At 44.6% G+C, this 12,702-nt stretch overlaps 1 protein-coding gene across 1 annotated transcript in view; it reads right to left on the bottom strand.

The window, feature by feature from the left end:
* The window catches only part of hmcn2 (hemicentin 2), a 47,239-nt gene that overhangs the window by 25,285 nt on the left and 9,252 nt on the right, over positions 1-12,702 (bottom strand). The window contains exons 5-22 of the mRNA XM_057033031.1: positions 11,680-11,851; positions 11,489-11,595; positions 11,290-11,410; positions 10,937-11,200; positions 10,682-10,826; positions 10,122-10,243; positions 9,659-9,931; positions 9,184-9,325; positions 8,809-8,936; positions 8,459-8,572; positions 8,217-8,375; positions 7,950-8,138; positions 7,279-7,374; positions 6,350-6,477; positions 6,126-6,270; positions 5,081-5,193; positions 3,413-3,572; positions 2,899-3,058 (exon numbers count right to left, since the gene is read on the bottom strand). Of these exons, the coding sequence (XP_056889011.1) occupies positions 2,899-3,058; positions 3,413-3,572; positions 5,081-5,193; positions 6,126-6,270; positions 6,350-6,477; positions 7,279-7,374; positions 7,950-8,138; positions 8,217-8,375; positions 8,459-8,572; positions 8,809-8,936; positions 9,184-9,325; positions 9,659-9,931; positions 10,122-10,243; positions 10,682-10,826; positions 10,937-11,200; positions 11,290-11,410; positions 11,489-11,595; positions 11,680-11,851 (2,738 nt within the window). The remainder of the gene's footprint in view (positions 1-2,898; positions 3,059-3,412; positions 3,573-5,080; positions 5,194-6,125; positions 6,271-6,349; positions 6,478-7,278; positions 7,375-7,949; positions 8,139-8,216; positions 8,376-8,458; positions 8,573-8,808; positions 8,937-9,183; positions 9,326-9,658; positions 9,932-10,121; positions 10,244-10,681; positions 10,827-10,936; positions 11,201-11,289; positions 11,411-11,488; positions 11,596-11,679; positions 11,852-12,702) is intronic.

Here is a 12,702-nt window from a genome sequence, read left to right as displayed (position 1 = left end):
CATTGAGGGAACATTTTTATATAAAAATAAATAAATGAATGAATACATAAATACAAATACATGAAAGTAGATGAAAATAACAAAATGTGAACAACAAAAACCTTTAAATGGTCTAAGACATCGCCAGTGTTTGCACTGCTGGGAATTCTTCTACTTTCAGCTGTTTCTGTCCGGGTTCCCCGCAGTGTCTCCACTCTCTTCATCTAACCTTGTCTTCTGCGTCCTCTCCTCTCACACCGACTGACGTCAAAACATCCGTAAATCTTTGGTGTTCTTTTAGGTCTCCTGACTGGCATCTTCATCCTCAGCCTCCATCTATGAATATAGTCCCTTTTGCTGCTCAATTCATGTCCAAACCATCTCTTCTTTGACTTTATCCTCAAGATATCTAACATGTACCATTCCTGACTCTATCCATCATCCTTATCCCCAAAGAGACCCTCCACATCTTCATCTCTGTCACTTCCAACTCTGCCTCCTGTCTTCTCTGTGCCACAGAGCATGGCTTTTAGGCTTTTTCTGGATCTACAAAGGCCCAATGCAGCTCCCTCTCACCTTCTCTATCTACACAGCAACCCCAAAGCACATATCGCATCTGTAGCACTCTTCCTCGGCATGAAACCATGCTGCTGTTCACTAATCTTCACTGCTGCCATTAGTTTAGCTTCTGCTACGCTCCCACAACTTCACTGTTGGCTAATCACCTTTATTCCTCTGAAGATGCCACAACTTCCTCAAAATCCTCCCATCTGTCACTACATGTGCATCTCTGTCCATCATCCCCCTAACCTGCTTCACATCCAGAACCACCATTCTATGTCCTCTCACCTAGCGCTGGTTTGCCATCACTGATCTGATTACATCATCTACACATGATGTGGTCCACCTGTGTACACCTGCCTCTGCTCTAGTAAGTCAGCCTGTGCTCCTGCTTCTCCTGGAGCACAGCCATTTCCTTTTTTTGTAAAGTTTGCCCCATAATTCATAATTCCTTTGCTGGATATCAAACTTCTCCATCACTTCCTCATCACCTTTGACTGCCTCACCAACATTAAAGTATACCGATAACCCTTCGCTCTCTTTTGGGGAGTTGCTTCTTCTCTTGTAACTCGCACCCCATCACCTCCAGAACACCCCAAACAAATGTATCCTCCACCTTTGTCCCTCACATCATGTCAGCCAACTCTGCAGCTTTTCCTGACAATTTGTGGGTGACCTCAACACCTAAAAATGAGGCCCTCATAATGATCAAACCACAATAACAGTTGTGAAAATTACAGTTTTGACCTTTAAGGTGACCATAAATGTGCAGAATGTTGAGTTGTTTAAATGATTTTTAAACACATACAGTGCTTTACATTACCCTAAAGTATTTGGTTAAAAAAAAAGATACTTTATTTGAAATTGGAGATCATTTGCCAAATAGTTGGCACAAAATCTCTTCGCTTGAAGCCAAAAATTCTAAGAAACTGTCAACCTTGTTGCAGCAGCCACCACAGTCACATAAAGGTAATAGGGAATAAATAGGGATTTAACTGATTGAGCACAAACTGACCAGACAGGTAGACCACAAAGACAATCCCATTTTATTCCAACTACAAATATGTCAACTGAATATTCAAAAAAAAAAAAGGTCAGCAACTTTTGGGGGGTGGGGTGTGTGCTGGTAACCTGTCCCGCAAGAAGCTATCCAGCTGTATAAATGCATAACGTGCAGAAGCGTAAACACACCCTGTGATTTATCTCAGACAAGAGCGCAGCTAAGCAACTAAATTCTAACAATAACATCTTCATAAGTGGAGGCACAAAGAGCTCTCTATATCAGCTGCGCATATGCTGTAATGTCGCTCCTCCTCAAACTGCCTCAGGAGAGGGAGCAACATGTAACGTTGGAACGAAATGACAGAGGATGAAGTGGTCGGTCTGTCTTCAGGTCTGACACAACAGGAATCACCCGTCGTCTGTGTGCACAAAGATGGAACTCATCTGGATCAGCTCGAGCATGAAACAACAGATTTAAGGTTTAGTAGCCCTTCAGTCCTCTTCTATCAGTCTTCTTACGGCCCACGGGTTTCAGTTGTTTCAACATTCCCCACTTCCCGGTCATTTCCTCTCGTAGCCACAGTGAATAGACCGCCAGCGTGCTCATTTCTGCAGGTCTAGCATATGCAAAACAGTGAGAGACATGGGGGTTGTTCGCAGGGCTGTGTTATTCTCATCAGGCCGGAATAGTAAAGAGCGAGTGTTGTTTTACTGCTGCAACACTCTGAGGAATCCAAACATCGGCTCAGACAGGACTTATATCTCTTCCTCTGTCAGTTCATTTTCCCCCTGTCTTCCTGGCGACCCTTGCTCCTCTCTCTCCGCTTCCTTTGTCCTCGCCCCCTCAGAAGTCGGACTGTCTCCGAGACAACGCAGCTTTGAGCCCATTCTGTCATTCTTCTATCTAACCAATAACATTCGATCTGGTGTCTGGACAGCGAGCCTGTCTGTCATCTCCCACGCCAGCCAGCCCTTCTGCACTTGGACTGACCGCACAATGAAAGCTGAGAACTGGCGAACCATGTGGGACCAGATGTTCCACCTCAAGTTTGCCGCGTCAAAGAAAAGCACTTAGTGACAGTCTGCTTCAGCCTAGCTGCTGTTTGACAGACACGGCATGACCTCCTGACCTTCTGTAAAACACCGCATGATGAGTTCAAGTAAGTAGCAACTGTGTTCCGCTTCATTAACTCCACAAAAATACGCATGGACCACAAAAGCACTGACTGCTGTGAGGATCTTTTTGGAAAATATGTCACCTCAACTTTAGTTTTAATTTATCTCGTATAGAAGCTTAAACATCCTGGTACTAAAATGAGTCCCAGCTTAAAAACGGGTAATAGATGTTCCTCTTACCCAGCTGTGACAGGGGGGATGGGATGTCCATTTCTACTCCATGTGACCAGCGGTGAGGGATTCCCCTGAGCCTCACATGGCAGAACAACCTCGGTGCCCACCTCCGCAGCCATCTTGACTGTCTTGTCATTACTAGTAACACCAATTATCTTTGGCATGGCTGTGGACACATTGAGAGAAGAGTGTAATATTGAAGTTTGACTTTCTGGTATACATTAAAATGACAACTGTCCACTCTCACTGTCCAAGTGAAGTCGAGGAAGCCCAGTTAATGCCACACAAAATAAAAATATGGAGCTTAAACCTCTGCAGGAATGCAAATTGGCCAAAATAATACTTGTTAAGTCAGTAATGTAAGAGCCAGATTTCATAGACATGTACATACAGTGCATGTGATCAATCTTTATAGAGGCTATAGGTGAACATTATCTGCTTCTTTGAAAAATATTAGAAAGGGTACAGATGGTACATTTGTTGAATCAAACATCATGAGTTGAGACAGCCATTTGCTTACTGTTGACACTCAGCTGGATCTCTCGGCTAGCATAACCCACGGGATTAGTGGAGGTGCAAACGTAGATGCCTGCATCATCCGTGGTGGGGTAGGGGATGTGGAGGTGTCCATCTGAGGCAGACTGTAGAGACGAGTGGTTCCTAGGGAGAGGCTGCCTTCCCTGGAGAAGCCAAAGGCATAAGATCAGACTTAATGTACTGAAGATAAAAGCTGTCCATAAACAGCGCAGCGACCCTAAGCTCAGTGTCAGCTTTATTCAGGCCAACCTTTGATCCCAAATGTAACTACAGAGCTCCTCCCAAATATGTGCAAGCGAGAGGTGTAGGCTGCGGGAAATGGAGCTGCCTTTGACGTACTGTGCAATTGCTAAAACAGAGTCATTTTTTCTGACAGGGCAAGGAATTTACTTGTCTCTGGGGCAATTTGCAAGAAAGAAAAATCTGGCTTATGTCAACTGTATATAGGAAACAAGAACATGTTTTCCTTTGTCAAGAATAAGGGATGTTCCCCCAAGCATGAAATGATGTTTTTGTCTAGGTTCTGCAAATCACTCTCTCAAGTTCCTTATTTTCATTACATAAATTTACCTAAAGATTATCTACAAAAATGTTGATTATGAATCATTCTGTCTCTAAAGTGTTTTTTCTATCAAAGAGAAAATAAACCTAAGACCTCATTTCAGCCACCAACAACAGACTAATAATCTATCTATAGAAAGTGTGCTTTATTGAAAATGGTTCTTTATACCCGTGGTTGTCATGTTGGGCTTTACATCAGATGTAAAGTGTGATGATTTGTGCTGGTTGATGGTGTTAATGTGGCAGCTTTGCACTCCTGATTGCATATAATAATTTGTTTTCACAGTACGGCTCTCTTCTTTTCATCAGTGTTTCACAGAAAGGTGCTGCAAAGTCTTTAATAGCTTCCTAAGCTATTAGGATGAAAGCTGTGAAATGTCACTGACATGCAACATGTGTAATGGTTGCCATGGTTATATCCCGTCGAGCCAGGCTAATCAAATTTTGATTGCAATGCAAGAGGCTGGTGGTGTTTGGAGAATTTGTGTAATGAATGAATACACACACAGACCCTTCATCTCATATCCCAAACTGCGTGAGCCCTTTTGGGATCACAGAGAGAGCAAAGTCAGGGTGCACCCCTAGATGAGTCCCCACTTCATCCATTTTTGGGTTTGGTACCTGGGCCGCCCTCTGAAAGTGTTCTGGCACTGTCCCCTACTAACAGAACACCTTCCATGTTTTACCTGCACTGGGGATTGAACCCAGAACCCTCTGCTTCTCGGCCAATCCTCAGGTAAAGCCAAGGGTGTATGTAAAGACATGTAAAGCCAAGGGGCCTTGAAATGAGTTTGAATAATTATTGTTGGAGAATAAGAGAATGTTATTATGCAGACTCAAAAATGGATATCAAAACAACTGCAGGACAGGCTTATTTAGCTTTTATTTACTGCATCCTGCTTGAATGTGGTTCTCCTGACATTCCTTACGGTGATTGATTTGAAGACGACTGGATGCCAAGTATGATTCTTACGGCATAGTGTGGGAAAAAACAAGCCAGTCAATCATCAATTGGTTATACGAGGAGTTTGTGGGATTCGGCCAAAGGAATCATCAAGGAAAGAGGATTTGGATGAGTGTGACGTCCTACCTTGGACCAGACAACATCTGGCCTGGGAACGCCGCTGGATTTGCAGGAAAGCGTGATAGATACACCTTCATTGGCGATGTAGTGGTACGGACCAGCCTGGATCTCAGGGGGCACTGTTGAAGAAGTAGGTCATGAAATGCAGCTGTCGGGCTGGCCCGCAGCATGATCACTGGCTTCAGTCAGGCAGCGTTATCAGCGCTGGAGGCATTTCTTCATTACAAACCGATGATGAAGCCTAATCTGGCCTGTCATTACACACCTCTCAACAGAGTGGCCTTTTCATCAGGGCATGCAGCAAATGAACCCCCTCACTGCAATTACTCCAGGAGGGTCAAGTCACCAGCATATTCCATGCTGAGTCAGCACATTATTGACCCGACTCTAAAGAACGGCCAGATTTCAGCATTCAGAAACTGCACGCAAGGTGTGTTATTGCTAGTGTTTGACAATATTCGCTGCAGTTCCTGCAGATAATGCACATAACTACATTGTAATTTATTAAAAGCAGCCACACAATTATCATGTTAACCTTTTACGATGAAGGCAAAACCCTCAGCTAAAAGTAGGTATTTAATATTCATTTAGATAATACTTATGTGTTGACATACATGTTTTGGGTTGTTTTTTCAGCAAATTGTTGCTGTTGGGATTGACTTTTGTTTAGTTTGCACTTGTGTTTAGTGACTCATTTTGCAGGATTGTGCATAGAGCATCATTTTAGTGTGTTACGACAGTACAAAACAGCACAGAGCACACTTCAGCCTGACAGAAATGTAATCATATTTTACACAGTCGTATAGAAAGCAAAACAGCTCGATTCAGAGACTCGTATTGCAGGTTTAGCAATAAAACTGCTACAGCAGGAACAATGAAACAGAATATCTGCAGGAAGTAGTCTGAGACTGCATTTACACAACTTAGAATTCTCTATGTAAAATAATCTACTTGTATTAGGATTTGAAATTCTCATGTATGAAAAGCTTAGACTGATGTCTAAAGTGGAGGATTCCTAAAGTAATACTTTCCATGTAACCAGGGGTCTTACCGTGAATCTCCACGCTGGCCGTGATGTTTCTGGAGCCCGCAATATTTACTGCGGTGCAAACATATGTTCCAGCATCTTCCGCTACAGCTCTTTCAATAGACAGGCTGCCGTCACTCCTCAGGAAAATCCGTCCATTCAGATGGACCTACGGGGAAGAATCACTGTCACGCATGAACACTGATGACAATAATCTGTGTAATAAAATGAGATAAAGATCACATTACAGGTTTTCCATTATGAGACCAGTATCTTTCTGGGAGAGGTATTCCATCCAAAAGCATGCAGGGGATAGTGAGAGACTGACCAATGCCAGTGCCGATGGTTGCTGGCCCCTGAGCCAAGAGAGGGGGCTCTGCAAGAAAATTCAGAGTCAGAACGTGAAGCCCCATCATCTGTTCCAGCTTATGTCAGTATGTAACCTCAGTAACAGAGGTGATGACCCACACTTTTATCCATCTGAGAGTGTAATTGGAAACAAGAGCGTGTTCACGGAAGGTCTGTTATGGTGCGCTTCGTATCTTAAAATTTCAATAAGAAGTTACACGAAGAATCAAAAAAAGCTGTTCTGAATTGTTGGATCAATCAATGGATCAAATTTGCAGTAAAACAATGCAGAACTGATTACAAAAGGCCAAATTCCACTGTATTGCTGCAAAATACAATGGAAAATAGCATTTGGATGGCCGATTCTTTGGACTGTCAAACAATAAGACTGGTTTGGATACTCCATGTGCGCGCATTCATTTTGAATCCAGGACTTAAGATGATCAAAATAAGGCTTACAGGTTCTTATCCTGCAGCCCAATTCTCCTGAATCCTGTGTTGTGATGTGAAAATCTTGCAAAATGAGGGCTTAATCCACAAAAAAAACAAAGCCTCATATGATGAGACTGACACAACATGAGCTCAAAGAGTCATATTAATTTTTCTGACAGTCTGAATCTGATTGTATGACTGTTGGGTAGCTTCTGGGCACTGGCAAAAACTCAAAAGTAAGATTAAAAGAAAGCCGACTTTCATGTTTGAGGAATATCCAATGAACACTTTGAAGTTAAGCTGCAGACGAGTGTAAGCGAGAGGCCATAAATACCAAATGAAGTCGTAGCTGCGGCCTCGCAAAGGTTTCTGATGAAAGATGTTGAGAGAAACGTACCCAGTCCGGTGACACTAACTCTGGCCCCAGTTTTAATGGTTCCAAAGGGGTTTTTTGCCTCACAGATGTACAATCCTTCATCGTTGAGCCAGACACCTATTATCAAAGAGAAAGGACAAACAAGAATGAACGTGTCAGAGTCTGGGTGTCAGAGATAAGCAGCACCTCCTCACTAACTACCAAAAATATATATCTAGGAGATAAATCCAATGCTAACAGCAGTTAAGTCCTCTGCTCAATAACAAATGTTATTATTGGTTTAGCTACAGTAATTAGAAGGTAAAAATAGAAAATAACAGGATTAATGTTTGGCTCAGCTGTCAGCCAGCTAACGCATGTCTCTGCAAAGACCCTGGAGTGTGTTTGTTGTACATGATTCTTTTTTTTTTCTTTATCTTAGGCAGGTTGGCAACGGTTATGACGGGACTTAAAAAAAAATAGTGAAAAAAAAGTGTCTGCGTGACAAAAACGGACCACGGCCAGTCAGTTAAACAGGAGCAGCTTCAAAGCATCTGCAGACTTCAGCATATTGATGCCCAAATGAAAAGAACGTGGAGTCTGTCACGCGGTAAAATCTCAGTCATACCAGCGAGTCCGAGGCAAAATAGAGCCGTAACAAACAGCGGTGGACGCCAAAGCTCTGCTGTGATAGTGTTTCATGAAAAACTCACCCTGGATTAGAAGATGTCCATTCTCCAGCTGCACCGTTCTGCTGTGGCCGCCTGTGAGAACCCGCCCGCCATCCTGTCGGTGCCAGGTGACTGTTGGCTGAGGGGAACCTCTGGCAGCGCAGGGGAGGGTGACATTCTCCCCTATGTTAGCCATCAAGTCGACTGGCGCCTCAGAGAACAATGGGCCCACTGTGAAAGGACGAGAAAATCTTCCTCTGTATACATTCAGAAAGTAGCGTCAGCTTCGTGTGGGCACTCTGAACTCACCTCCAACCTTCAGAATGACTGTACCAGTAGCAGTGCCAGCAGGGCTGCTGGCCACGCAAGTGTACCGGCCGGCATCGACCTCTTGCACCCCTCGAATGTGAAGGTCCCCGTGGTGAACTTCCTGTCCAGCAAATGGTGTGGAACCCACCTCAAACTCACCTGGAAACACAAATAGAAGGTCCTGATGTGTGTTCCTTCTCTCAGTTTTGTGTATGAAATGTATTGTGTTGACCCTGACCTACCTTTGAACCAGCGCACGAGAGGGGGAGGGGCACCTGTAGCCTGGCACTCCAGCACAGCATCAGCACCAACAGAAACATGGATAGCCTGCTGGGTCACCCTTATTCGAGGAGCCTCTGGAGGAAAAATAGGCATCTTACTTTATGTATAACCACATGTGCTGTTTAATTGTCTGAAAGTTGAATGATCTGATGACGTGTTTTAAACCACCTGGAGTTACACAGCGGTCCTGACAGAACTATCATAAATTAATCTTGTGCGTTTAAATGCCAACTGACACATTCGCTCCTCACAAATTATGAAGAGTTTTGGGTGAGATGAGGCAACATCACGATCGTTGACCTTCATTCACCTGAAAATGTGAGTGAGACAGACTGCGAGGCCACCCCGGCCTCATTAGTTGCCAGGCATGTGTAGTTCCCAGCATCTTCTGGCAGGGCCCCTTTTATGGTCAGAACGCCATAATGGTTTATATTCAACCTGAAAAAAATCACCTAATTACAAATTGTAAAAAAATACAATGCATCCTTTTCTCTGAATAATCCGAGTCTTTTGCACAGGCATTTAAAGTTCTTATCCATAGTTAGTGAGGTACTTCAATCAGGAGATTCAAATCTACACGGTGATGGGAACAAGATGGGGCAAAAGCATATGTTGTAAAGTGGAATATAATGATTATCGGAGAGCTCTGTGCCGGAGGTGTTGAGAGGGCCGAGCGTTGCTTTACCTCTGCCGATTAGTGAGCAACATGTTTCCGTGGCTCCAGAAAAGCTGCGGAGGGGGAGAGCCGGACGCTGAACAGACGAAGCGGATCTCTTCCCCGCGGGAGAAAACCCGGCTCTGGGGGTGAATTACCACAGATGGGGCCTCTGCAATTGTAGTCAAACAGAGGCAGAATGCTGACGATGACTCAGCAAATGTTTGACGACGCGGGTCAAGATGCCACTACCAGCAGTCAGTGTCATTCTGACTGATGGCGAAAAAAAGTTACGTTGCAAACATCTGCTTTCAATAGACAACCAGCTTTTCCATAGGCATAAATTCTGGGTGATTACAAACAGTTTCTGATGAGGAAGTTGCTCAACCTGACTGCGAGGAAGAATCAATAATGGAAAACAGATGAGAGGGGTCTGAGAGAGCTATGAGGCCCCAGTGAGTTAAGTATTTAAACAGATGACCTGTAGTGCAGCGGGCTACTGTACCTGGAACATGAAGCCACACGATGATTCTGCTGTCTCCGTGGGCATTTGTGGCCACGCAGTGGTATTCTCCAGCATCCTGAATCTGCACCCCGCTGATCTGCAGCGATGAGTCAGGCAGCACTTTAGACCTTCCTGTGTGGGCCCCAATGGCACGACCCGCTCTGTACCATGTCAGGTTGTGGCGCACGGAGCCTTCCACTTTGCAGGACAACACCGCCACGGCCCCCACAGAGGAAGTCACATTGACTGCTGGCTTCAGGACCGGAGGTGGCTCTGTTTAATCACAACATTAAGAAACTGAGCAGAAAATGTTTAGCGAAAATAAATGTTTGCGTGGGCGTCTTATATAATTTTGATGTTTTAAACATGCGTCTGAGGTTTAGCAGGCTGGAACTTAAATCAAAGCCACGCTGTAATTGCAGATACATGAGCAGTTTGAGCTGGACAATTGTGGGAGAGATACCTCTAATAGTCAGCTGGGTTAAAGCACGTCCTTGGCCTGCCTTGCTCTGCGCTACGCACTCATACAGGCCTTCATCCTCAGCAGAAGCATGGTCGATCTCCCATGAGGCTAGGGCAGAATTCCTGATACAGATACCCTCGGTTGAGTTGATGAAGTTTAACACAAACAGCACAACTAATTTACATCACTTTCAATCGCAAACTCTGGCACAAAGGCTGGAAATAGTTTTCAGCACAGTTCACTCATCATTTCAAGGATGTGATTTGAAGCAAAGCATCAAAAACAGGAAAAATGGATGCAATGGATGGATGCAATTTTTTTTAAGATGACATAATCAAACGTGTAACGTCCGTGTTTACTAGCATCCTGACAGATGAACTAGTAAAGTTCAAGCATCCCTAATGCTTAACAGAAGTGCACACTGTTAAATGTAGCGAATGACCTCAGCGCCCCCCCCCCCCCCCCCCCCCCATCCTTTTTATACAGCCGTTAATGGGCGCAACATCTAAAGAACACAACCAAATGTTACGCGCTGCTCAACAAAAACTGGAAAAACTCACTGGTAGAGCTTTTCTTCTCCCACTGCGACCCCATCCCTGGTGAACCTAAGCCTGTAAGGAATGGGACTCTCTATCGAACAGCGAATCATAACCGGCTGCATATAGAAGCCATTCACCACATCAGGCATGCTCACAAGTGGTGGATCTACACGAGGGAAGAAGCAAAGGTTAAAGTTCACTCGACAGACTGATGAGGTATGAAGAAGAGTGTGTTCCGGATCTGATGATGTGTCTGCTGGAAAAATGTTGTCTTGCCTGGAATGACATTAGTGTAGGAGACACTGGACAGTCTCTGGAAACGGTAGCCCTCATCATCTTTACCCGTCACCCTGATGAAGAAGCTCTGAGAGGGGGTGCGGAACTCTGGCAGTCTCCACAATCCATGCTGCTGGAGACCAGAGGACGGCTGTATGGGCATGGTGCGTAAGGACCGACCAGAACTGGACATGAGCTCCAGCAGGTTTAGTTGCCCCGGGGGCTTCAGGCCTGTACATTTCAACATGACATGGGCAGGAAGTCCTGGAAGACAATGAGAGCGAGAACACCAACAGGTCATCCACACATGTTCTTAGTCAAGCACAAAGCAAGACTCTATACATGCCAGCTACCTTTTATAGGCCTCTCTCTGGTATGATTAAACTCCGAAACAGGTACACTGGAGAAGCCGGCCCGGAAATCCAGATTGCTGACTCCAGTTACTCTAAGAGTATGGCGTCCACTGCAGCTCACCTTTGAAAAGGACGCGGAACTATTTCGTAACTACGGTGTCATAAAATAACAAGAGAACCATGTACACTACAGTGGTACCTTCAGCTTCCAAGTCCCCGGTCTGGGAAATTTCAGGTTGACAACTCGAGCAGAATTGGGAATGTTCAACAACTCTGTGAGGCCTTGCGCTTCACCGACGATACGACCTTAAAAAAATAGGACAAGACCATTTAGATCTGCTACTTATTGGTGCAGAAATGTCATCTAAAATGTATTAACAATCCGTCTACCCAAGGGATCGCTGAGCTCGATCTGCGGTGTTGGTCCACTGAGAGATATGGTGACCTCTCGAAGGCTGGGGTCCAAGGGCAGATCCCACTTGTTCTCCTGGGCACCGTCGTGGTTTGAGGACAACAGGTGGACCTTCATCGCCTGAACTGTCTCTTCCACCCATTTTAAAACCTGGAGGGTGAAACATAGCATCCAAGATGCATTCCATTAAATAAAGCTGCAACGATGGGATGAGCACAGGAAGGGACATGATTTAGCCCGTCTCTCATCACCCCCTCCGACCATTTCCTCGCATGAGTAGCAGGCTGCTCTTTGTCTCCGGACTACTCTTTCATCGCAAAAGTATTCCGCAGAGGGATTTTGCCTAAACAAAGGAAAAGTGAACTAGCTCAACTGTCAAAATGATAACATACAGTTTTCTGCACTCTTGAGCGTTTATTCCCAGAAGAGAGTCTCTCTCACAGTGGAAGTCTGTCAGGCAACAGTCTTGCTCCTGCGGCACAGCTCACATGAATCATATGGTTTGTTCCTCAGAATAGAAAGCTGATGTGGCAGAGGTGATGGTGGTGGGTGTGCGTGTGCGTGTGTGTGTTGGGGGGGGGATCTTTTGTTTTAGAAATAGAGACATACCACAATATGAACCTGATTAATAGGATGGATCATTTATGGACAGAAACAGCTGGTTTCTCATTCTTTTCTGGGGTTGGTTAAGCTTGAAGAAGCCAGATGAGGTCAGACTGCAAAGCATTAGGCTGACTTCTTAAATGAGTCATTCCATTATTCAGACCCAAGATTACCCACAGTCGGACAAAATCAATGGCACTCGGATTGTATTTAACGGCAAAAACATCATATCTGGAGATAATATCTGTCTGGGACTTTAGAAATACAGCACGGATTTCATCTTGGTTTTCTATGAAACAACAACAGGAATAGAAAAACACAGGCTTCTGTGATAGAAGTGTCTTCCAGAGACTGCTGTCGTCCAGCATTAGTCTTTATCTTATCCACTGAGACATCGT

The sequence above is a fragment of the Takifugu flavidus genome, chromosome 5 (genome assembly GCF_003711565.1).
Source record: "Takifugu flavidus isolate HTHZ2018 chromosome 5, ASM371156v2, whole genome shotgun sequence".
NCBI lineage: Eukaryota > Metazoa > Chordata > Actinopteri > Tetraodontiformes > Tetraodontidae > Takifugu > Takifugu flavidus.
Note: the sequence above shows the minus strand (reverse complement) of the source record. Positions and strands in the feature narration are given on the sequence as shown.